This window comes from Bos grunniens, chromosome 20, assembly GCF_055505025.1.
Source record: "Bos grunniens cultivar Pamir isolate PY7600 chromosome 20, Bosgru_T2T1.0, whole genome shotgun sequence".
Taxonomy (NCBI): Eukaryota; Metazoa; Chordata; class Mammalia; order Artiodactyla; family Bovidae; genus Bos; species Bos grunniens.
The window spans coordinates 29,795,102-29,821,763 of NC_141184.1; the positions used below are offsets into that span (position 1 = coordinate 29,795,102).

The window sequence follows — 26,662 nt, forward strand, 5'->3', positions numbered from 1 at the left end:
ATGTACTACATAAATAGATAAAATTCTCCTGGAATGTTCTATACTTAGCCAACAAGGCTTTCAATCCACTTTAATTCAAGAAGACCTTAAGAGAACCTGTCAAAACTAAACTGGGTTGAGATTCTAACATTACCATCATTTACATGCCCTTCATGCTGATGTGTTCTCTCTGGCAAGAAAATGAATCAGAACAGTAAAGCGATTTAATAATTCTTTTTCTTGGGAGGCTATTTCAAATTCAAGAGGCCTTTGATGGATCTAATTCCTATGAACTGTACAACACTTAGCTTAAAACTCGATTTATTTTATCAACATCTCTAACATAAATGATGGGGCTTATCTTCTCATTACTGAGTTAAGTTCTCAAGTTCTGAGAGCTTGAATATTTATAAATATATATATATATATATATATATATATGCTGAAGCCAGGAATTTTTCAGTCCTATCTTTTATTTTATAGCAACAGTAACAACTGCAATTAATTTCACACTAGCAGCCTCTCAGTGCCAAAACCTTGTGTTGAGAAACTTTAATAAAGCTCAAAGAATCACTTCCATGTCACATACGTACCAATAATCAGTTTAAAAAAAAAATAAGAATTAGAAGAAAAACTCAAATGTCTGTCTGACATCTTATCCAAAATAATAAGTGCCAAATGTACTGTGTATTAAACATCATGATAAACACTTTTCATGTGTCATCTCATTTATTTTTTTATAAAAGCCAGTAAGAGTACCATAACTAATAACCTCTATTTTACAGATGAGAAAAGTCAAGGCTTATAAAAATTGAAATGTCAAATCATACAGCTAGTAAATAGAATCATTAAGGTTTAAACCCTCTCTGAAGCCATACAGCTTCCTTCTTTAAAGTGACCCTAAAAGTTAAAATGAGATCTATATTACTTAAAGGGAATTAAGAGATAAGATAGATAATTTTCAAGTATTTTCATGGTAACTAACTATTGTATTTGCAAGTCCTCTGAGGGAAAAAAGAGAGAAAAGTATAACGTAGGGGCTCAGTTCAGTTCAGTCGCTCAGTCGTGTCCAACTCTTTGCGACCCCATGATTCGAAGCACACCAGGCCTCCATGTCCATCACAAACTCCCGGAGTTCACTCAAACTCATGTCCATCGAGTCGGTGATCCCATCCAGCCATCTCATCCTCTGTCGTTCCCTTCTCCTGCCCCCAATCCCTCCCAGCATCAGAGTCTTTTCCAATGAGTCAACTCTTTGCATGAGGTGGCGCAATGTAGGGGCAAGTTGGACTAAATGACTTCTAAAGGCCTTTGCAACTCTAAGACTGAGATTTAGTGTAACAAAGGGTTTGAGGGCCTAATTGAGACATTTAAAAAGTAATAAAATAAGAAACCTTCAAATTTAAAAACATCCTAGTGCCTTTTCATAAAAACCGTTTAAAAATTGTCTAAACAACCTAAACATCCATTGACAGATGAATGGATAAAGAAGATATGGTATGTATATACAATGGAATACTACTCAGCTATAAGAAAGAACAAAGTGGGGAGGGAGGGGACATATGTATACCTATGGCTGATTCATGTTGATATTTGACAGAAAACAACGAAAAAGCAATTCTTCTTCAATTAAAAAAGTAATTAATTAAAAAAGACCGAAATGTCATCTGAAGCAACAAGGATGCAATTAGAGATTATCGTACTAAGTGAAGTAAGTCAGAAAGAGAAAGACAAATGCCATACTGTGTCACTTACATGTGGAATCTAAAATATAGCACAAATTAACCTATTTACAAAACAGAAACAAATACACAAACAGAGAGAGTAGATTTGTGGTTGCCAAGGGAGAGGGGAAGAAGAGGGATATACTAAGAGATTGCAAACTATTACACTTAGAATGGATAAAACAACAAGATCCTACTGTGTAGCACAGGGAACTGTATCCTGGGATAAACCATAATGGAAAAGAATATAAAAAAGAATGTATATGTGTGGATAACTGAGTCACTTTGCTGTACAGCAGAGATTAGCACACCATATAAATCAACTTTACTTCAATTAAAAAAAAATAGTCCAATTTAAAAGTTTGTAAGTATGGATGATGATAGATGTTAATTAGACTTATCATGGTGATCACTTCACAATATATACAAATACTGAATCATTATGCTATATATCTGAAACTAGTAACATTATATGTCAATTATACCTCAATAAAAAATATAGTTCAATATTACATGATTTTCTATATTATGGTTCACCCTAGAGATATGTGATATGTATTATCAAGTGATTTTATTTTTACACTTACAATGTAATCATCTTCTCAAAAAAAATTCTCTGAGATAAAATATACTGTGGCATAAAGAAAATCTCATTAAGAAACAATTTGTTTTAAATTAGTATCACTACTATGGAATCATGTCTACTAAAAAAAAATAGAAAGTGGAAAGATTAGACAAAGGTTTTATTCTTTACTCTTCAATGGAACAGAATTTCACATTTCAAATAAACTAAAATAACTTTTCAAACTGCAGATATAATTTCTTTTATGTAAACCGGAAAGAATTAACGAACATTCTACTTCAATGTACATATACCGTAGCTATAAATTCAGTAAGTTCTATAGCAGTGTCTTGACTGACTCATGGATACCTCTACATTCCCTTCCTGAGTCACCAGTGAATTCCACTCTACATCCAACTAGAGTACACAATAAGTAAAACAACCCCTAAGACAGCTAGCTTTGAAACAGAAAGATTTTGACTTACAGGACTTCCATCTGAACCGATTACCAACAGATCAGCCTTAATACCTGAGAATATCATGATCTGTATGTCAAAGTCTCTTAAAGAGGACGTCTTCCTGGGATGCAAAAGCAGAAAACTATGAAGTTAACTCAGGCCCTGAACAAGCTCCATTTCTTTACCTGTGACTCACAGACTAAGTAATAGCTTCTCCTTAAAACTTTCCAGCTCTCTTTTGAAGGACACCCACCCCAAAATAGCTTTGACACATTACTCCACAGTTTATCCTTCTTTTTCAATCTTTCACACTCTCAAAATGTTATTCTGATACATGTTTACTTACACCATCTAATGTGGACCAAACCTGTGACTCATTAGCACAGATGTCACACTCCCACCTGACACACACTGCCGCTGACTTCCTGTAGCTTAGGCAAAGGGATGTAAAGTAGTTGTTACTTAGAAGTCAGAGGAAAAGAAATTTCCTTTGACTTTTAGAAAGAAAGGGGGCACAGGGAAGGAGAAAGCCGGCCAATTAGCACATACTTACATTGGTCAGGGGGGCGTGTGCAAACATAGAAAATCCTTCAAAGATATACTCGTGATCATCATATTCAATAACAGTTGGCCTGTCAGTCTAAAAGCAAACAGAAACATGAAGCATGAACAAATGATATGACTTTTACATGCACAGTATCTATCAGGACAAAAGCAACCAACCAAAGCGAGCAAGTACAGACTCCTGCTCACGTTCTCCCAGACACCAGGGAGAAACTTTACAAAGAAGTTTAACTCTAGCTTGGTAGGATTCTCTGACTTCAGTTATATACTAGATAATCAAGGAGGTTTATTATGGCTGCCATAAAGGAAAAAAGGCTACATGACTTCATTTTCTAGGAACTTGTTTTATTTAATCTCATAATACTACCAGTCCTGTTCTCACTAAACTGTATTTCTGTACTAACAGAAGTCCTAACAAGAAAAAGATAATCACACAGCCAAATCAAAGCTCAAAGTAGAGAAGACTAAGTAACACAACAGTGAAGACAAGTAGCAGCCTGGAAGGCTCTGAAGGCCCCAGGGTGCCAGCGGCTCCTCCCCTCACAGCTCCAACCCCAGACCCCCCCGAGGAAAAGCCCAGCCAGCAAACACTGTAACAAACCAATTCTTGCATAATGTCAAAGATCTTAATTACCTGAAAATAGAATCTAATCAAAATATACATATGCTAATCTAAGCATAAGAGACTCTGTTCATTATGCCATTCTTATGGTCTGCCATTTTTAACCCTAAATGCTAAACATGGAGCAAATGATCAAGATTAGAAACCTAAAATACATGTTTTTTCTACATAGATATTGAACATTATTCTTTTAAACATTTACATATATATAAACATTTATGCATATACCCCCACACACATATATATATGAAAAGCTTAGGTGGGTAGGGGAAACTAAAGAATATCCTAATGCACATTTGTTTTTCTAATATTACTGTTACTTCCCATCTGAATAACTCAACAAAGTTGTCCTAAATTAAATATAATGAGAGAACTTCAAACGAAATAATAATGGTAAAGCCATTTTGGAAAATAGTTTGGTAGTTCCTCAAAATACTAAACACAGATTTACCACACAGTCCAGCAACTCTAGTCCTAGAGTTATACTCAAAGGAAAGGAAAACATACATCCACGCAAAAACTTGTAAATAAACGTTCACAGCAGCATTATTCATAATAGCCCAACCGTGGATACCACCCAAATGTTCTCTGACTGATGAATGGATAAATCAAATATAGTATATCCATACAGCAGTAAAACGGAATGAAGTTACATATTACACCATGGATGAATCTTGAAAACATTTTGCTAAGCAGAAGAAACCAAAATGATCATACATTATATGTTTCTATTCATATGAAATACTAGACTAGGCAAATGATAAAGACAAAATATGTTAGTAGTTGCTGAAGGCTGGGCAGCAAGAAAGAACTGACTGCCAGTAAGTACAGGGTTTCTTAGGGAAATGATGAAAATGTTCTAAAATTAGATTGTAGTGTTAAAGTTTCACAATTCTTAATATCATAAAATATATATTTTAGATGGGTGAGTTATGGTATATTAATCATATTCAGTAAAGTTGTTAAAATAAATAATTATTAATAATCTAATTCTGAAGGACTTCCCTGTGGTCCAACAGCTAAGACTCTGAGCTCCCAACGCAGGGGACCAGGCTTCAATCCCTGGTTGGGGAACTGGATCCCTCATGCCGAAACTAAGAGTTGGTATGCTGCAGTGAAAGATCCTGAGCACCCCATTAAGTCCTGGAACAACCAAATAGTGTGTCCAGTCATGTCCAACTCTTTGCAACCCCATGGACTGTAGCCCGCCAGGTTCTGCTGTCCATGGGATTTCCCAGGCAAGAATACTGGAGCAGGTTGCCATTTCCTTCTCCAGGGGATCTTTCCAACCAAGGGATAGAGCTTGGGCCTCTTCTATCTCATGCATTGGCAGAAGGATTCTTTACCACTGTGCCACCTGGGAAGCCCCTATACTACTCCTGATCTTAGTCAAAAAGCTGAGAAGTGATCAAAATAAATAAATAATAAATAAACATTTAATATTCCTTCAAATAGGAAAGTAACTTTTAGGTAGAAAAACATCAAAAAAAATCTAATTTTGAAATTGAAATCTCTTAATAAAAAATGCAACCAGAATTAATTAATTATACTGCTGTCAACAGCAGTATAGCACAGTAAAATAGCATACAGCCGTGTACTACAGAGTCAGTCTGCCCAGGTTCAAGTCCGCACTGTGCCACATGTTACCTGAATAGTCTTCAGCAAGTTACTTAACCTTATTTGTAGAAACATTTGAAGAAACATTTGTAGAAACAGTTGTCCAACTGTCCCATCTGCATACTGGGGAAAATAATACCTACTCCATCAACTTTCTGTGAGAAATAAGTTAATACATTTCAAACACAGAATGGTGCCTGGTACCACAGTCAACAAATATTAGGCATTTACTGTCATAAATGCAATAGTTATGGGTCACTAGATAATATATAAGTTATTTGCCAATTTTTAAGAGATACACAAGTGTTCTATGCATTCTTCCAACTCCATAGCTCTAACAGACCTATCCATAGTTCACTGGGTCTTATGAGGTACCAACAATATAAAAGAAAAACGACACAGAAATTAGTATAATGAGAGGAAGCCAAATTAAAGTCATTATGATAAAGGCCAGTTTTATCAGCATAAAAATAAAATATTTTTTTAAGAACTGAGTCCACACTTAGCCTATTCACATTTCAACCTATTAACACACATAGATCCTATTTATATTTTTTAACAAATGAAATAGATTTTGGTAGGAACTTACTAAAAAGTTTGTGGGAGGTGAGACTGTAATTCGATAGTGGAAAAGCCTGCCAGCATTGTTGGTCATAGGACGACAGGGCTTGATGGCCTGAGGGGAAAAACAAAAGTAAGTTTAAGAGTAAAGTGGCAAAATATTGTTGCTCAAAACTAGACTGTATTTTCTACATTCACATCTGACAAAAGAGGTTTTATGTGTGTTCCTTCACAAACTGGTAGGAAAAGAACAGTATTCACTTTACCACTAACTGAATGGATAAACATGAGCTGGCTGGTCACTGGTATTCAACCTGCCTATTCACATACAATACAAGGGGTTTGAACAACATAGAGATCTTTCTAGAACTAAATTTCCATGACTATCTTCCTTTTCATTTGTAAAATAACACAATACTTGACCTTGCTAACCTCCCAATAAACCAAAAAGCAAAAAGAACAATCTCAGAAGTAATAGCAGTAGGCTATAACAGGAAGGGGAACAAAGTGATATGGTTAAATATGCTGAGTAAAAATAGAAGGAAACAGAAATGTAGGAACCACAAGAATTGGTGGAACAGAACATGCATGGAGCTTAGGGCAAGAAAAGGAAAGCAGGATCAGCAGAATCACTGGGTACTCTGACAGACACAGCGATGTGTGACCCAGACCACCCTTCAGGGAAGGACTTGTTGCCCGTAAACAGTGCTGACAGCAGTCTCTAGCTGCCGGCTCCTTCAGGATCTGCGTCACGAGCAGAGCCCCCTCACCTGATGTCAGGTGTATACTGAGCGAGACAGAGGTACGAAGGCCCAGCCACTGCGGCCCACCTTGAATGGGCAATACTCATTCCTTGGGTCATCACCAGATTGACTGGGGCTTTGTTGGGGCTGACTCACAGTTCGGCCAATCCCTCTGTCCAGTCCTGCTTATACCCTCTTCCGCTCACAGGTGAAGATCCCTGAGAAACATCATGCACCCCAGACTTCACCTTCACATCTGCTTCCAGAGAATCCAGGGTGTGACAGTAGGTACCAGAGATGATCCAAGAAAGCAGGAGGTAAGATGAAGTTTTGGAGCTGAATCACCTGCCATCCGACTGGCAATAAAGAACCCATCACAGTGCCTGGTGGCACACACAGCCCCTGGCACCAGATAACTCGCCAGCTGAAACTTTCAAAGATGCTCAGTGGGAGACTGTACCAGCGGAAGCAGGTGCGATGCAGCAGGTGTTGAAGACTTGGAGTGACCAGAAGCTGTACGGATAGTGGGATGGATGACTACTACCGAGCACCACTGATGCTCTACCTTGTTCCTCAAACTTTAGGGTGATCTCAGACTGCTTGCTCCTCGTGCCCGGAAGTTTCTGATTCAGCAGCTGAGGCAGGCTTGAGAATCTGCACATCTAATAAGGTCTGAGGTGCTGCTGATACTAGTCAGAAGGCCTAAGAGAACCACTGCTCTGCAGAAATGCAGCCGGAGAGGAGGAGGAGGAAAGGCAGCTGGAAGCCAGACATGAAAGCAGAGGACCTGCTGATGGCCCACTAAGAGGCTCCCATCACCAGCAGCGCGAGGTCAGGCTGCGCGCCAGGACTACGCCTGGGGCTCACCTGTCAGAGTCGGTGGGCCTTAAAGACTAATTAACAACCATCCACCGTAGGTCTGTTACTCCAAGGTCAGGGCTATGGAACCTGCGATGCGGACGTACAGGTTTTGACGCCTTGTTGTCATTTAGTCACTCAGTCGTGTCTGACTCTTTGTGACCTCATGGACTGTAGTCCGCCAGGCTCCTCTGTCCATTGCATTTCACAGGGAAGATTTCCCACTGAGTGGGTTACCATTTCCTTCTCCAGTTTGCCTCCTTAGACTCCTCTAAACCTTCTGAATCTTCAGAGGCAACCTAGCCTTGTCTATGAAGAGCAAGCACTCCTCTGTCTGAAGACAAGGAAAGCCCCTGAAGGTGACATTGTCCTCACCTCCCCTACCCCATCAAATCTCCCTACCTGACAAGAGACCTAAAATTAGGGTCATACCACAGCATAACTGCCAGGTTGGATGAAGAACAAGCTGGAATCAACACTGCCGGGAGAAATATCAATAACCTCAGATATGCAGATGACACCATCCTTATGGCAGAAAGTGAAGAGGAATTTAAAAGCCTCTTGATGAAAGTGAAAAAGGAGAGTGAAAAAGCTGGCTTAAAACCCAACATTCAAAAAAATGAAGATCATGGGGCATCCAGTCCCATCACTTCATGGCAAATAGATGGGGAAACAATGGAAACAGTGACAGATTTTATTTGCTTGGGCTCCAAAATCACTGCAGATGGTGACTGCAGCCATGAAATTAAAAGACACTTGCTCCTTGGAACAAAAGCTATGAAAAACTTGAGAGCATATTAAAAAGCAGAGACATTACATTGCTGACAAAGGTCTGTCTAGTCAAAGCTATGTTTTTTCCAGTAATCATGTATGGATGTGAAAGTTGGAAAGCTGAGTGCCAAAGAATTGATGCTTTTGAACTGTGGTGTTGGAAAAGACTCTTGAAAGTCCCTTGGACTTCAAGGAGATCAAACCAGTCAAACCTAAAGGGAATCAGTCCTGAATATTCATTGGAAGGACTGATGCTGGAACTGAAGTTCCAATACTTTGGCCACCTGATGGGAAGAACTGACTCATTGGAAAAGACTCTGATGGTGGGAAAGACTGAAGACAGGAGGAGAAGGGGACAACAGAGGATGAGATGGTTGGATGGCATCACCAACTCGATGGACATGAGTTTGAGTAGGCTCTCGGGGTTGATGATGGACAGGGAAGGCTGGCATGCTGCAGTCCATGGGGTCGCAGAGTTGGACGTGACTAAGCGACTGAACTGAATAGCATCACTGGTTTCACATTTCACAGCTGGAAAGTACTAAGAGGAAACATAATATCCCACAGGAACTATAAGAACTAGCCAGCGCCAGCACATGCCAGCAGCAGGAACTCACACAGGACTGGCAGTGCATGATCAAGAGGACCAGGAAACAGTTGGTTAGGGAACAGCTGACGGAGTTAGGAGCATTCAGGATCCAAGGCCATCAGGAGATGCTGGGAACTCCCTACTAAGATGTCTCTCAGTCGTGTCTGAGTCTTTGTGACCCCATGCACTGTAGCCCACCAAGCTCCTCAGTCCATGGGATTCTCCAGGTAAGAATACTGGAGTGGGTTGCCATTCTTTTCTACAGGGGATCTTCCTGACCCAGGGATTGAATCAGGGTCTCCTGCATTGAAGGCAGGTTCTTCACTGTCTGAGCCACCAGGGAAGTTCCACTCAGATGTCTTGCTGCTGCTGCTGCTAAGTCGCTTCAGTCATATCCGACTCTGTGTGACCCCACAGACGGCAGCCCAATAGGCTCCCCCGTCCCTGGGATTCTCCAGGCAAAAACACTGGAGTGGGTTGCCATTTCCTTCCCCAAGGCATGAAAGTGAAAAGTGAAAGTGAAGTCGCTCAGTCGTGTCCAACTCTTCGAGACCCCATGGATTGCAGCCTACCAGGCTCCTCCATCCATGGGATTTTCCAGGCAAGAGTACTGGAGTGGGGTGCCATTGCCTTCTCTGTCAGATGTCTTAGTAGCATGAAAAAGCAATGGTCCATGCTGACTAAAGTGAAAATACCAAAACTGCAGGACAGACAGAAAAAGAAGGAATTCAAAGATTCAAGGAAATGGGCACACTGGGATGGATATAATATCTATGCCTGAAAAAATACCAGATAATCATCTTTCATGGCCCAGAAGACATGCCACTGACCAAGGCCAAAAGGAACATGCTGGCACAGGGGCACCAGCATCAGTAGGATGATCAGTGGTGGCATCCTCTGCAGGCCAGGACTGAGCATAAGAGGGGCTGACACAGTACACAGCTTGCTGACCACATCAAGGATGACAAGACTCTGAAACCAGAGGTAAGACGATGGAGCTCATTATAAGAAGCCAGGTTACACAATTATCATCATGACCGGTAGGACCAAAGTGGCAGCCAAGGGGATCTGACCCAAAAGGGTCACAGAAGAGGCTTTCACAGCCTGGTGTCCTTGGGTACAAAATAAATGGGTAGCTGACAAGCATACCACCTTAGTTTGTGCCAACGGAAGAAATCAAGACTGGACAAACAAGAGGCTTAAGGTAGGTTGCTCCCATACACAGTCATAATCCCTTGCCCAGTTCCAGACCCGACCAAGTTACTGTACTGAAATCCACTGACTGAAAAGGCTGCCCAAGAGGCCAGAGGCCAGGCCCTGTGACACAATCACAAGCAAAAATAGTCATGACAACCCTGTCCTTCCCCAAAGGGGCCTATGCCCATTGTGCTCAAGGAACTGTACGCTGGGGAAGGAGGAAGTCACACAGTGTAAGGAGTGCTGGACACACCATCTGAATCAAGTGATACTCAAAGACTGGACGTATCATCCTGCTACCCCCGTCAGAGTGGGGCAGATGAGGCCAAGGCAGTATAGATCTTGGTCACGGTCTGGCTTATAGGAGGTCCACTGAGTCTACAGATCCACCCAGTGGTCATTTCCTTGGTCCCTAGACGTACCACTGGAATTGACAAAATGGGCAGACGGTGACACCTCCCCCTGGGTCCCTGATCTGTGGAGTAAGAGCCACCATAGTGGGAAAGGTCAAGCAGAACCCAACTTGGACATCAAAAACAGTGTGACTCTGGGGAATGGTGGAGATTGTGCCACCCTTAAGGATCCAAATGACACAAGGGTGACTGCCCCTATCACGGTCTGTTTAATGCACCAGTCTGGGCCCTGAAGAAATCAAGTGGATCCCGGCAGATGACCATAGACCACAAGAAGCTCAGCCAAGTAGCTCCGACTGCACCTGCCGTGCCAGGTGTTATAGCACAGTTTCAGCAGATGAACGTGATCTCAGGCACGAAGTATGCGGCAACTGACCTGCTGAATGTATTCTTTCCTATCCCAACAGAATGAGGACCAGCTCTGATGAGAACAGGTTCACATTCTCATGGAATAGACAACACTAACGGTTTTGCCACCAGCCTGTGTGAATTCTTCTACTCACTGTCATCATACAGTCCAAGGCGCTCCTGACCTAGAATACTGCAGCATGTCATACTGCTCCATTGTATCTTTGACATTATGTCGACCGAGCGAAAAGTCTTGGTAAACTGTACATGCTCCAAAGAGTGGGAGAGAAACCCTACCAAGATTCAGGGCCTCCCACAGCCACTCCATTTTTAGGAGTCAGTGGTTCCAAGACAGCCATCCAAAGTAAAACACAAAACTACTGCCTCTTCCATTCCTACAGTGAAGAGGGAAACAGAATACCAGGTGGGCCTCTTCAAGTTCAGGAGGCAACGCCATCCTCAGAGAGGATATTACTACAGCCCATTTATAAAATGGCACAAAAGGCCACCAGCTATGAGAGCGACTCAAGTGAGAAAGGCCTGCTCAAGTGAGAAAGGCCTCGGCAGTTTCAAACCACAGCTCAAGTTGCCCTGCAATGGGAGCCACGTGATTCAGCAAATCCCAGACTGCTGGTAGGAAAAGATGCTGAGAGGGGCTTACGGACACACTGGGAGAATCACCATGCTGGCCTCTGAGGTTCTGAAGCCAAGCCGTGCTGTCTGTCATGAAAAATTATGTGCCTTTGCAAAGCAATTTCGAGTATGCTGCTGGGCCCTGGCAGACATGGAAGGCACAGCCAAGGGACAGCAAACAGATGTGGGGCTGGAACTGCCCGACGAGAGCTGGGTTCTGCCAGTCCCCTCTGGGCACACGTTTGGGTGGGGCAATCATAAGAAGGAGGGTGCCTATAACCAGAACCATAGAACCTGGCACACACAGAGTAGGGGGCATGAACAAACTGGGCACCCACCACTGTCGCATCAGCACACTCCCTCAGCTGATGACTAAAGTCAGGGGTACTGAAAGCAGAAGGAAAAGTCCAAGCTCAGTTTGCAAATGGGTCAGCCAAAAAGGAAGTACAGGGACTTCCCTGGTGGCCCTGGGGTGAGGACTCTAAGCTTCCAAAGCAGGGGGCCTGGGTTCAATCCCTGGTCAGGGAATTAGACCCCGCATGCCATAACTAAGATTCCCACATGCCACAACTAAGGATCCTGCACGTCGTAACTAAGACCTGGTACAGCCAAATAAATAAGACAGCGTTCTTTAAAAAACAAAGAAAAGAAAGGAGGTGCAAGCCAAAAACAGACTGTGCTGCAGCCTTCTTCATGGATGGCTCTGAAGACAGGGACGAGGGAGACCACCCAGTGGGCGGGGTTCCAGGTGGTATACCTGGTCATCTACTTTGTGTGGAAAGAGAAGTAGCCTGAGGTTAGAATAAAGATGGACTCATGGCAGAAACGGAGAAGGCAATGGCAACCCACTCCAGTACTCTTGCCTGGAAAATCCCATGGATGGAGGAGCCTGGTGGGCTGCAATCCATGGGGTCGAGAAGAGTCAGACACGACTAAGAGACTTCACTTTCACTTTTCACTTTCATGCATTGGAGAAGGAAATGGCAACCCACTCCAGTGTTCTTGCCTGGAGAATCCCAGGGACAGGGGAGCCTGGTGGGCTGCCGTCTATGGGGTCGCACAGAGTCGGACACGACTGAAGCGACTTAGTAGCAGCAGCAGCAGCAGCAGCATGGCAGAAAGCAAGTGGCCGGCCAGCTGGTCAGAGGCCTAGAAGGAAAAACCTGGGATGATCAGGGATAAGACAGTCTTGGGGTGCCCCCAGGGCGGGGGACACCCACCGTGGAAGAGGTTCTAAACCACTGAGCTGACAAAATGCCCCGGCCAGCCTCAGTCAGCAGTCAGTCCCCCAGAGCCGACAGGATGGGCATGAATGAATGAATGGACATGAAGTGGACACAGGAGCAGATGGAGCTCAACAGCATCCAAGGCTAAGTTGCTAAGCTGACTGCCATACCAGCCACCTATAATGACCACCGCTGGGACCCCAATATGGCACCATCCCTGAGGGCCAACTGGCCCCTTGACAGAATGTGGACCATGTAGGCCCCATCCATGGTGAAAGGGCCAAGTATACTCTAAGAATGGGTTTGACTGCCTCAGCCAGCACCACTGCCCACCCGAATCTCCCTTCACAGAGGGCTCTGCTGCCCAGCCGTGCGAAAAACAGTCAGCACACAGCCTGCAGCCATCAGCTCCTTCCAGGTCCCCCTCCACTACAAGAAGCCCCCTCCACCATGCCCTTTCTCGGGCAGCTTTCTCGGCACAGACGGAGATGCGCGTATGAAAACCATCCTGGCCCCACGTGAGACAACTTCGACAAGCCCAGCTCTAAAGGTCCACCCCAGGTGGACATCCCCCTCTGCTCAGTCCTGAGCCCACACTCCTCTTGACCATGGAAGGTCTCCACAGCAGCCCCACCTGCAGAGACCCCGGCCTGAGGCATGCACACGGACACTCACAGGGCACAGGCCTTGTCCCACATGCCCTCACTATACTCTGTTGTTATTGTTGTTGTTTAGTCCAAGTGGTGTCCAGCTCTTTGTGACCCCATGGGCTATAGCCTGCCAGGCTCCTCCGTCTATGGGATTTCCCAGGCAAGAACACTGCAGCTGGTTGCCATTCCCTTTGCCAGGGAATCTTCCCGACCCAGGGATCAAACCAGGATCTCCTGCGCCTCCTGCGATGGCAGGCAGATTCTTTACCACTAAGTCACCAGGGAAGCCCTAAATACAGTGTGCTGAAGCATAAAGTGACAATCCTGGGATTAACGAGAATACCTTGCAGAGAAGTAAAACGTAATGGGGAAAAAAACGAAGGAAAATAATTGATCGGGAGTAGTTACATATAACTCTTCAATGTAAAAGTGTTCAACTCATCATGCAAACACCTTTGGAGTGTTCCTGACGACCCAGGGGTAGGGTGTGACACAGGTCAAACAAGTCAGTGTGACGCTCACAGCTGAGTGGAGACAACAGACAAAGACTGACAAAGGCAAGGGCGTACACGCACATCCCCAAGGGAAGAGGACATGTGCCATACAGCACCTCGATAAGAGCATTTCTCCAGAGATTCACCACCGTTTACAACAAAAACATGAAAAACAATTACAATTACGGACCATTTTAGGATACTGAAAATGATAAAAAAAAAAAGGGGGGGGGGCAGTTCAAATTCACTTTGCCTACTTTAAATAATGAACCTCCCGAAGTGTCCTTGATAACATTCCCATTCCACCCCCAAAACCCAAGTATGTCTCTTCTCCAGTGATTAGTAACAGAGACTATCAGGGAACCTGAGAAGACTATTTCCAGGGTATTACTTCATTTATGGGGAGCAGAATAGCAGCAGCATCTGTCTACTTCTGGCTGCTCACCGCTGACAAATATAATAACCCAAACCAGTTACCTCTTCTCCGGGATAAATGCTGTGCCTGATGCCCGTGCGTCTCGCTTTTGCGCTGCATTTGCAGAGTGGGCCATCATTCATCTGTCAGAAACAGAATGTAATTCGTTTTTATTGGGGGGAAAATCCACTCCATGCACGACGATGCGGCGGAAACTGTGTGGGTTTTAATGTCATGAGTACCGAAGCTCTGAAAGGCTGTCAAGGTTTGAAGATTAAACGGATGTTCCAAAACCAATAAAGCTGCAAACTGTCTATATTGTCTGATAAAGGGAAACGCTATGACAACGCTGGATTCCCGACTTATTTGTGCAGGCGAGCAGAAAATATCAGTGTCAGCGCCCTGTTTGCCCCCATCTTCTCCTACTGCTTTCCAGTATGTTCCCGCTATTTCTTATTTCAGGAAAAATGACTCTTTCACAAAAGAAAAGCCTAGTTTATATTCTGAAGGAACATGTAGAACACTTTGAAGGTGACCTGCAGATTAAATGTTTTCAAAGAAGAGACCAAAAGGTATCTCAAGGAGAAGGAAGAAAATGACTCCTAGAACCAGAAAAACTTCTAGCACTAATCAGGGGACTCTGTGTCTGTTTTTTCACCTTAATTCATTTTCTGGCCATGAACTCCACTCACATGATTCGATAAGTGAATAATCCTGGGTGCTTCTTGGATAGAAAGCTGCTGGTTAAGCACTACAGGGGGGATAGGTGGGTGATACCTAGCTCAGGGTCCACATGATCAAGGAACCCTTATTTTAATTTTAGTGTATGTACTGCTGAAGCAAGCACTAAGAATATTTACATGGGAGAAATAACACACACATGATATGCTTAGTAATTTCAAAATAAAGGAAAAAACAGGCTTCAAGAAGCCAAAATGTGAAAAGAAGATGGCTATTCTACACGACGAACCAGGAAAAGAGAAAAAAGAGAAAGAAGGAATCCAACGTTATGCTCCAAGAACATGAAAGTGAAAAGCAAAGTGTTAGTTGCTCAGTCGTGTCTGACTCTCTGCGACCCCATGGACTGTAGCCCACCAGGCTCCTCTGTCCACGGAATTCTCCAGGTAGGAATACTGAAGTGGGGAGCCATTCCCTTCTCCAGGAGATCTTCGCCACCCAGAGATTAAACCCAAGTCTCTCATGTTGCAGGCAGGTTCTTTACTGTCTGAACCCAGGAACATGAGACCCAGATAAATGGAATGGATCACATAAGTGAGTGACAAGACCAAAAAGGCAGCTGCTGCTGCTGCTAAGTCGCTTCAGTCGTGTCCGACTCTGTGTGACCCCAGAGACGGCAGCCCACCAGGCTCCCCTGTCCCTGGGATTCTCCAGGCAAGAACACTGGAATGGGTTGCCATTTCTTTCTCCAATGCATGAAAGTGAAAAGTGAAAGTGAAGTCGCTCAGTCGTGTCCGACTCTAGCGACCCCACGGACTATAGCCCACCAGGCTCCTCCGTCCATGGGATTTTCCAGGCAAAAGTACTGGAGTGGGATGCCATTGCCTTCTCCGCCAAAAAGGCAGAACTGAGGTCAAAACCTTAAAGGGCCTTAACCAGTTCATGAGTTTATTCAATATAAATGGTTAACATGGAATCAAAAAGGAGATCAGAGCATCAGTCTGGAGAATGGAGAAGTGGAGTTCCATTTCTCACTTTTTTGGTATTAATTAAAACATAGATATTTATATATACGATATTATTATGAGACATATATATTCTATATACATATACATATTTCTTTAGAGTTCTAGGGATTTATAACTCATTTTGTCAAAAATAGCTCAATAAAACTTGGAAAAGAAATATTAAAAAAACTATAAGTCTCTCTATCCCTTTGAGAAATCTAAAGCTCCAGGTGGTACAAGAGAGGAATAATATGGCTACCTAAAAAAAAAAAAATCACATTAAGATATTATCCAAAATAACAGCTGGCAAACAGAGATGTGATTGAATTCCCACCAAAGTCACAACACATTCCTAATGCAGGACACAACTTGTGATGAAAAACGCGGAAAAATCATTTAGTGCTCACTTATTTCCAGGGAAGCAAATAGACATCTTACATGCCCGTCTTTTACCAGGGTCTGGTCTCCAATACAGATCAGCCCTTTATAAGGCTCACCTGTACAGGGGATACAAAACCAAATACAGTCAACACAACACTGAGACTATTTGTTTCTTGATATGAGAACAAAGTCCATTAAAAGACCACACACCAGGTAAGGGGAGTGACTAATGGAGAAAGGATTTTTCTTGGGGGACACACAAATGTTCTAAAATTAAATTGTGATGACTGTACAATTCTGTGAATATACCAAAAAAAAATGAACTGTACACTTTAATTGTGTAAATTGTATGGTATGTGAATTATAACTTGCTAAAGCTGTTTAAAAAGATCATATACATGATTAATGTACCAAAGTAAAGATTCCAAAATGTATTAACAATTTGTAAACATTTCTGCTCAATTCTCAGAGAGCAAAAAGGACCACAAGGTACATTTCTGTCAGGCATTCTAACTACATTAATTCTACATTAAAAAAAAAAAGATAATGTAATCTAATATGAACCAGGAGAACAATATCAAAATAATGTAGAATAGTATGAATTTATTTACAAAATATAAATTTTAAATGATCTTTTTCTAGGGATATGTTTAATTATGCTTGATAAGTTGACATGTATTAAAGATACTACTTTTGTATGTATTATACATTTGTAAAAATACAATTATTTTAAAAAGATACTATTTTGCACTATGTATTATTGTGTGTGCATACTCAGTTGCTCAACAGTGTCTTACTCTTTGTGACCCCATGGACTAGAGCCTCCCAGGCTCCTCTGTCCACGGAACTTTCCAGGCAAGACCACTGGAGTGGGGTGCCACTTTCTACTCCAGTGGTATCCCTCCAACCCTGGGATTGAACTCGCATCTCTTGCATCTCCTGCATTGGCAGGCAGATTCTTTACCACTGTTCCACCAGTATAACTTCATAATAAAACAGAAAGTGAAAATAAAAAATAATTATGTCCACCTATGACATTACTGGCTTCCCAGGTGACACAATGGTAAAGAATCCACCTGCCAACACAGGGACACAACAGATGCGGGTTTGATCCCTGGGTTGGGAAGATCCCCTGGAGAAGGGCATGACAACCCACTCCAGTATTCTTCCCTGGAGAATCCCATGGACAAAGGAGCCTGATGAGCTACATACAGTCCATGGGGTCGAAAAGAGTCAGACACGACTGAGCAACTGAGCACAAACACACACGACGTCATTAGCTCAAACACGCTTAATAACAAGAAGTTACAAGGAATTGTGACTTCTACCAACTGGCAAATACGAAGTCTCATAGGGCCTGGGACATTGTTTACTGTATGGTTACAAGATAACTTCTAGATGAACTGCTTTTAAAAAGAGCTACAAGAGCTCTCTCCCTCATCCTACCATTCGTCTCCTTCCGTTTACTGCAAGTTTAATGAGGCAGCACCACCATCCTGCTCCCTCACACAGGATTTACAAACATCGTCAAATATGATTCAAGGAACACTTGCTCTGGTGCTTACGCTTTGGAGCTGAAGCTGAAAAGAAATAAGCTGTGAAGGATGACGCCCAGCCCTGAGAGTAAAATTCAGTTTCAATACCAGCTACCATGCATCTTCTGAGCCAGCAGTCATAAATGTGATGTGTGGGTGTGCAACCTTCACAGCAAGAGCATAAAAGCCTGCGTACCTGGCCTGGGTCGTTGTACCAAAGTTCATCATGAAGTCGGTCAGGATGGGCCTTTTTACGTTTGATTTCTGCAATGACGTCGAAAACTTCAGAGTCTGAGCTGCTAGAGCAGGTGCTGTCCTCATCGGACTCGCATTCGGATTCACTGGAACTCTCTATAGCGGTGAGGGGAAAAAGATGGAGAGAAGCTGAAGCAGTCTGCAAGCTGATTTTACATGAAGGTTTTACATGAAGATTTACATTTTACATGAAGGTTTTACATGAAGATTTACTTCCAAATGACTGAAACGTAAGGACCTACGTTTAGAAATGTAAGGACAGCTGATTATTTTCCAGCAAACACTCCAGTGCCTACTCCACACTAGAACTCTGCTAAGCAACCCATGAAATCTAATAGAGCCTATGATGCTAAGTCACAATCTAGAGGGGGAAACAAAGGATCAAAGATTTTTAGAGAAAGACTTGGTGAACAAGACCAGAGAAAATGCAAACCGCCAGAGCTGTCTGAGGTTTCACCTCCTAAAAGGTGCAGTGAATCCACCCTGATCCACCGGGGGTTCCTAGAAGGGGTGCACGTGACCCAGGCACACGGATGGGGGCGGGGTTGGGCTGATGAGAAAGAAAGGAACACAGAAGGGGCACTGCAGGCAAAAGCATGGAGCAAGACAATGGGTGGACTCTGGCTGCAGCAAAGGCCTCACAGGAAAAAATCCAGAAGTGAGGGGATAAAAGGTCATGAATGCCAGGCTCTGAAGATCAGACTGAATCAGATTCTAAATTTTTTTTCTCTCAATAGTAACAATAGGAGACTCTAGTCCTTCAAAAATGACTAGATAAAAACAGACCAAGAATTATTGTAACGAAACAATCCAGTCACAAAAGACAAATATGGTATGACTCTACTTATATGAGGTACCTAGACTAGTCAGATTCATAGAGACAGAAAGTAGAAGGATGGTTGCCAGAGGCAAAGGGAGACAGGAATGGGGAGTTGGTCTTTAATCTTGATGGAGTTTTCAGTTTAGCAAGATGAAAAGAGTTCCAAAGATTGTTTACACAATATGAATGCATGTAACACGCTACAGAGCCATACGTCCAAAAATGGCTAAGTAGTATATCTTACATGTATTATGCACATGTTCTTTGTATTTTACTACAATCAAAAAAGAAAAAAAGAAGACCTAGAACTTGGAGTGATCCTACAAGAGATTACTGCAGTACAGCGTAGTAAGAAGGAGCCCTGACACTGCTGTATTTTCGAGCGTACTACGTGAGATGGGTACTGTCATTCCTCTTTTAAGACGAGAAAATCGAGACACAGAGAATCACATCACTTGCCCGAGATCACATTTCAAGTGGTGGAACAAGGATTCAAACCCGGGCCAGCTGGTTCTGTCGTGCTTTTCCCCACCATGGACACTGCCTCTGAGTGAGGGAGAAATAACAAAGGTGGGCAGACGAGCGCCAGATAACACGCAGGAAAAGGCACACTGAACGTCTCCTCTGCGTACAGCGTTGCGTTAGGGGCTAAGGACACGACATGGTGAGAAGCAGTGATCTCAGCATCTCCTTGGAGTCTCAGAATATGTATGTGAAAATATGTAAGAAAGTGATGGAAACTTTGTGAATAAAGAGAGCGCTTCAAACAGAGCTGGACTCTGGCTGGAGTTTCCACACCCTGGCAGTGGAGAGAGCCACAGGAGATGCCTGCCCATCAGAGCTCGAGGCACGGGAACAGGCTCCTGCTTTTGACGGGAGGCTGGACTGTGGTCCCTTCTGATTTTAAGACAGAAGGAGTCTTGGGGGACACAGTGGCCAGCATGCCTTGCAAATGAGATCTCTTATGTATTCTACTGAATATAACTAAGAGAAAAGAAAATTGAAAAGAAGAAAGTTACATTGCTATGTATTTGCTGACTGGAATTAAAATAAAATGGACATTAGGAAATTTTACTATGGGACTCTCAAGGACACATCCCAAAAGTCTGGTATTAAATAATAAAAAAAAAGCACAGGATCTCGGTCTAGTAACTTCTGACTCACCTAAATCTTCATCTAGCTTCGTCTTGGGAGGCTCCCATGGGGGTCTAGCAGCTTTGGCCTTCTCTTGCCTGCTCCCCAACTCTTCCTCAAATTTGTCATATAAGTCACGGAGCCTACTTGTTCCAACTACAGTAGAATCTCCCTTTGAAAAATAAAGGATCAATATTAGGAACTATATTAATAATAGTCATACCAAAGAGACTTAAGAACTCACCAATAACCAAAGATTTTAACAGCAAGATATCATTTTTCAACCCTCAATTTAACAAACATTTTAAATACAAAATGCCCAGAGTGCTGGCAATGATGCTCTCAGGTAAATGCACTTTGCCAACCCTTAGAAATGTTAGAAATCTTCATCTATGCCCTTCTGATACAGCAACCAAAAAATCATAAACCCCTCAGAATTCATGACACCTGATACCCTCCTAGAGAACATATACACCTCCCCTACTGAAATTCACTGGTGGTGTATATTCCCCATTAACCCAGTGACCCACAAACCACATATGCACCCCATAAACACACGGACACACACACACACACTCTTTACAAACACAGGGTTCTGTAATACATTCCTGGAGGAAGTTGCTCACTTTCCCTTACTCTCCTCCCAGGTTGAAAATCACTTTAAACACCCACCTAAAATGTACATTTGACATTTTCAAAAGGCACCTTTCCAACATAAAACGAATATTCAATCATGAAATCTGCAGTTATTCCCAAGAGAGGGTGCCTGCTTTCCTCAGCCCCACCTCATTACTGACACTGGTGATGCGGGAGCGGCTCTGACACTTAGGCCCTCTCTGCAGCAGCAGTGCACAAACAGAAGCCAATGTTGGCCTTCTGGTTTATCAGCCTTCCTTCTACCCTGGAGTTTTAACACACCCACAAAAAAGGTGAGGAAAAGCAAAAGCTCTGCTGTTCAAATGCTCTGAACCTCAGTGCCTTCAACATTATTTCAAGAATAATGATACCCACGGGGAGCCATTCTCCCCTTCCCCCTTGCTCACAGAACTGGGATTCCCTTCAGGTTTGGGGCAGAGAACCCGGGATCTCAGAAGCCAGTCCCCCTACGCCACAGATGTCTCTGTCCTAATCCCTGGAAAGTGAACATGCCAACTTTCAGTGCAGAAAGAACTCTGCAGAAGCGATTAAGGCTACAGAATTTGAGGTGGGGTTATCTGGGTGGACATAACTGAACACAGGTCTTTAAAAGTGGAGAGGCTTTCACAACAGCAGTCAGAGGTGCAACAGAAGAAGAGGCAAGAGATCTTTAAAGCACAAGAGGGACTCGACCCACACTGCTGGCTCTGAAGATGAAGGAAGGGGTCCATGGGCCAAGGAATGCACACGGGCTCCAGAAGCTGGGAACAGCCCACACCTGCCAGACAGCAAGGAGACAAGGGCCTCCATCCCACAGCCATAAGGAACTGAACTCTGCCAACAACCTGAATGAGCAAGAAAACAGTTTGTCTCCAGAAAGGAGAGCAGTCCTGCCAGTACCTCGATTTAGCCAGGGAGACCCAAGTTTGACTTCCGATCTACAGAACTGGGAGTTAATAAATGTGCGGTATTTTAAGCCATGAATGAAGTCTGTGGAGATGGGTTATGGCAGAGATGGAAAATTAATCCATTAAACACAATTCTGGATGAAGGGATGAAAGAAGAGATCCCTGGGCACCCTGGGCTCCACCCAGTACTGCCCTCTGCATCTGTATCTGGGCAGAGGTGTGTACAGACATGATGCCTGGGGCTCCTCTGGGCATCCTGCAACCGTGATGGACCCTCTGAAAGACAGCGATACCCACCTACGGCCCTGCCATCACTTAGGCACTAAATACACACCAGCCACCACCTCCCTCCAGATGGCTTGTCGAGGAAAACAAACCCAGCAAGCTTAAACCACGATCAGTTAAGTACTCTCATTTACAACAACATTCTGAAGTAACAGATGCCTTCTTTCCAGAGATGTTTTAAGAATTCAGGGAGGTAATCTGAGACACGTGGGGCAGTTTCACAAATAGGGCTCCACATGTGAGCTTCTCCTTGCCTGTGTCACCTGAACCAGGACTTAAAACCCTGCTTTTCTTTATCAAGTAAAATATCATGCCACCAAGAGAGACCTCTCAAACCTTTTTGTCAAGAGACAACAGTCTCCTCTCAAGCTCACCATAGGTAAGGGCCCAGTCCAAGTCGAAGATGTTTTTACAAAATTCCAAACAACAGAATGCTCTCTTATCTATCCCACCCACTAAATCTAACATCTCCAGGCTCTTCTGTCCTAAATCTGTAGGTATCCCTTCCTTCACTCATTCATTTCATCAGTGAACATGACTGTGTCCATTCTATGGCAAATACACCTAACTTAATGGGGATGGAGGCATAGTGCCTGTTAGGGGAGAGGGAAAAAAAAAAAGAAAGGGAGAGTGACGGAAAATAAAATGGAGATGGAAGAAGGAGGAGAAGCGAGCACACAGAGGTCATGGGGCCCCCAAGGCAATGAGGCACAGCTGCTGAGCCCCAGGAGCCCCATCATGAACAGCACGTGTGCTGACTCTCCTGAGAGTGGGGCCCCCAAGGCAATGAGGCACAGCTGCTGAGCCCCAGGAGCCCCATCGTGAACAGCACGTGTGCTGACTCTCCTGAGAGCCCATCCAAGGTGACGACGCTGCGACTCCACAAAACCAGCAACCAGCACAGGAAACCTGCTATGGGTACCTTTGGTCACGGGCAGACTTGCAAGAGACAAACTCAATTTTCCCTTGTTTCTCGTTTTGAGGGAAACACACACATACACATACAGATGTATACCACAGGATGTATAACATAGCTATGAGTGAGAGCTTACAAGACCACCAGCATCAAGGCTAGCAGTGGCATCAAAAATCAGAATGAAGAGATCCTTCCATACACCTGCAGCACTCTTGCCTTTTGTAAAGCAGCTTTTGTCTACAGCAGTGGTTCTCAACCAGGGGGAGGGGCGTTCTCTCACCCCTCAGGGGACACTGGGCAATGTCAGAAGACAGCCTCGGTTATCACAGCCATGAGGGTGCTACTGGCATCCAGCGCACAGAGCCCAGAGATGCTGCTCGACATCCAACCAGGCACCGGGCAGGCCCCGCCACAGGGAACTATCCAGCCCCAGACGCCAACAGTGCTGAGCTTGAGGAGCTCTGGTCCGTAGCTTCTCTCCTACCACAGACCTACCACCTGATCCATGGGGTCACTGGAGTAGTAGTTTTCTGAGTGGGTGCAGCGAATCCACACAGGCTTAAGGAGTTCTTCCTCCTCCTCCTCGTTTTTGTCAGGCAGCGCCTCCTCTGGCTCCTTTTCCTTGATTGAGGTATAACTCTTCTCTTTGCCAGAGCCCGGGATGTCACTCCATCTGTCTTTTTCTTCCTCCCAGCGAGCTCTCTTCTTCTCCCTGCTTGGGGAGCGACTTCAAAAGGGGGCAGAGGGAGGCTATTAAAAATGTTCTTTCCTTGTAAAACTTTTCTATTTTACCTGTTTAGTTCATTTGTCACCTAAAAGAAAAACGTCATGCCAAACCACCATATTCGTTTGTATGAAAAACCAGTGACCCCATGACACCAGTCTGCTGACATCAGAATCACCTGAAGTTATTTGTTTAAAAACACAAATTCCCAGGCCCTACCCCAGATCTACTTACTGATTCACAGTCTCCGGGGGTGGGGCCCAAGATTCTGTATTTTTAATAATCTCCCCAGGTGATTCTGGTGTGCATCCGGCAGGTTCAGGGGCAACCGGCAAACCATAACTCCTAGAATAGAAAGATCTCTAGGAAATACATGGACATCTCCATCTATAGACAATCTCAGCACTGAGCACACTAATTTTGAATTCTCCACATCTTGCTTTGCCAAGACAAAAAAAAAAGTCTTCACAAAACATGATCTCCACTTAGCCATAAATTTAGCCTGAGGACCAAAATCCAAGAGTGAACCAGTTATACCATCCCTCACCATTTCTCTGGAAGCCCCTACTTGGGTATTACTGCTTAATGAACCATCAGTTCGCCTAACTCTGATCCCCACAAATACTAATAGTAACTCAATTAAAAAGGAAAAAAGCAATTCTATCTCCTTGAATCACTGGAGCATGAAATTTGCAAAGGCTCAGCGTATGGACGTGCTTGGAGGGAAAAACCCAGAGGGTAGATTTTTAAATTAAGCCCAGGACATTTCAGTGGAACCGTACAGACTTGGAGAATCCAGCCAAGGAGAGAGACTGCTTTATTAGCGATGTGCTGCCAGCTCGGCAGCTCTAACAAAGTCACTCTTACCCAAGAAAGTTTACATCTGGGTCAAAGTCACCAGTAAGTTTCTCCATCAACTCTATCACTCATTTCTAATTTTATAGCAGGGAAAACCTAAGTGTAGGTGTGTATACATCAGGGGGAAAATAGTGGGTGATTAGAAGGATTATATATATTACTTATTGATGCAACTTCTAAATATTGCAGTGTACATCAAGAGGTTTGTTACCAGAAAAAAATATTTACTGTGATGTAAAATGTATATATGTTCACTGTAGAAAAATAAAACAAAAATCACCTGTAACACCACTCAGAGATAACAATTATATTTCACAAATATGTTAGAAGATATAGATATATAAACACAAGTTTCTAAAAACAGGAACTCTGTAGCCTGTTTTCCTCAACAAAGTGGTAAATCAGGAACATCATTCTACTTCAATACATCTACATCTGAACCATTTTTAATAATGCCTATCATTCTTTTATATGTACATACCATAATCTGACAAATCTGATCATTGTCATTTAGGAGATTACCTTTCTTCCCCCACTGTAAACAATGCTACTGTAAATACACTTGTGTTCTTTGCAGACTTGTCATATTATTTCACACACAAAGAGAGTGTACTTTTCTAAAGGCTTCTCTACAGATAAGAATTACCAGTTTAGATTACCATCAAAACCGTATGTGATTTCCCATTTCCCCACATCCTGTCAACATGATTGTTTTTCATCTTTTCTATCCTTATAAAGAGAGCATCTCATTTAATTTGTCACTACTGAAATAACACGTTTCACATTCACTTCTTTTATTAATATGAACATGAATCAATACACCATGCCGATATTTTTAAAATTAGGATTACAGTCTTTTGACAATTTTTTATTTAAATTATCACCCATCTTCTGTCATATGTAATGTAACCTTTTTCAGTTTATTTTCCTTTTAATTCTATTTATAGCTACATCAGAGAAGGCAATGGCAACCCACTCCAGTACTCTTGGCCTGGAAAATCCCATGAACGGAGGAGCTTGGTAGGCTGCAGTCCATGGAGTCACGAAGAGTCGGACATGACTGAAGCGACTTAGCAGCAGCAGCAGCAAAGCTACATACAATCTTTATATGGCCAAATGCAAAGATTGTTTTTGTTTCTATTTCCAGTCTTAGTGTTATGGCTGTAATCCTTTCCCATCGCATGGTTAAATAAATATATTTTTCAGTTACTTTTAACATTAATTTTTTTTACTCTATCTGTCCAAGATCTAAGGCAGAAATCTGAACCAATTTCTTTTCCATACAGTTTGCATTGTTTCCACATCAGTTTCTCCTCTGATTTGAAAAAACAACTTCATGATAGATGTAAACCTTTATATATACTTGAATGTTGTTCCAGATTGGTCTCATTGACCTATTTATATCCATACCAAACTGCGCATTATTTTTCTTCATTACACGCACTTCTATTCCCAAGAAAAATTTGAGTCCTAGTAAAGTTCTAAAAACAGTACCTCAACTGAACTTACATTAAAATTATAGATTTTTTGGAAGGCAGATATATTCACCACTATACCACCAACACTGCTAAAAACTACAAATATTTTGGAAGAACACTGGTATGTTTTTTAACCCTATCTTCCACTCCCACTACAGGAATTTAACATGCCCTCCATTCATTTACATCACCTTCCTCGTCATCTACTACACTTAATATCTTCCTATTGATCAATATATTTTTAAGTTTATTAAGAAATTTAACTTTTATTCATTTAAATTTTCTATTTATATTTTCTATTAGTAAGTAGGTATTCCTGGTATTCAGGGAAGGCTCTTAATTATGATATGTTTATTGTATACCTGTCAACTTCAGTGAGTTAATTCTAACATTTCTTGACTGATTCTCTTGAACTGTCCTGGTAATATCATTAGCTAATAATGGCAAATCCTGGCTCCCTGTGGGTGTGGTTTTATTTGTTTTTGTTTGTGGTCCTTCCTGAGAGCCTGACACTCTTGTAAGCACTCTGATACACTTAGTCCTGACAAGATTCCTGAGGCAGATATAAACATCCCCTAGACAGGAAACAGAATTAGAAATTCTGTTTCTCTCACACAGCTAGC

The 26,662-nt window shown here is 42.9% G+C and overlaps 1 protein-coding gene across 12 annotated transcripts in view; it reads right to left on the bottom strand.

Annotated features, from left to right (window-relative positions):
- DROSHA (drosha ribonuclease III) overlaps nt 1–26,662 on the bottom strand; it is a 122,950-nt gene that overhangs the window by 81,826 nt on the left and 14,462 nt on the right. For 6 of the 12 annotated variants that reach the window (XM_086361266.1, XM_086361263.1, XM_086361265.1 and 3 more), the window contains 7 exons: nt 23,938–24,048; nt 23,475–23,706; nt 20,265–20,406; nt 18,222–18,376; nt 14,487–14,567; nt 6,116–6,202; nt 3,277–3,363 (listed from right to left, as the gene is read on the bottom strand). In XM_086361266.1, the coding sequence (XP_086217392.1) occupies nt 3,277–3,363; nt 6,116–6,202; nt 14,487–14,567; nt 18,222–18,376; nt 20,265–20,406; nt 23,475–23,706; nt 23,938–24,048 (895 nt within the window). The remainder of the gene's footprint in view (nt 1–3,276; nt 3,364–6,115; nt 6,203–14,486; nt 14,568–18,221; nt 18,377–20,264; nt 20,407–23,474; nt 23,707–23,937; nt 24,049–26,662) is intronic. The other 6 variants (XM_086361271.1, XM_086361267.1, XM_086361270.1 and 3 more) reach the window with 1 other exon arrangement.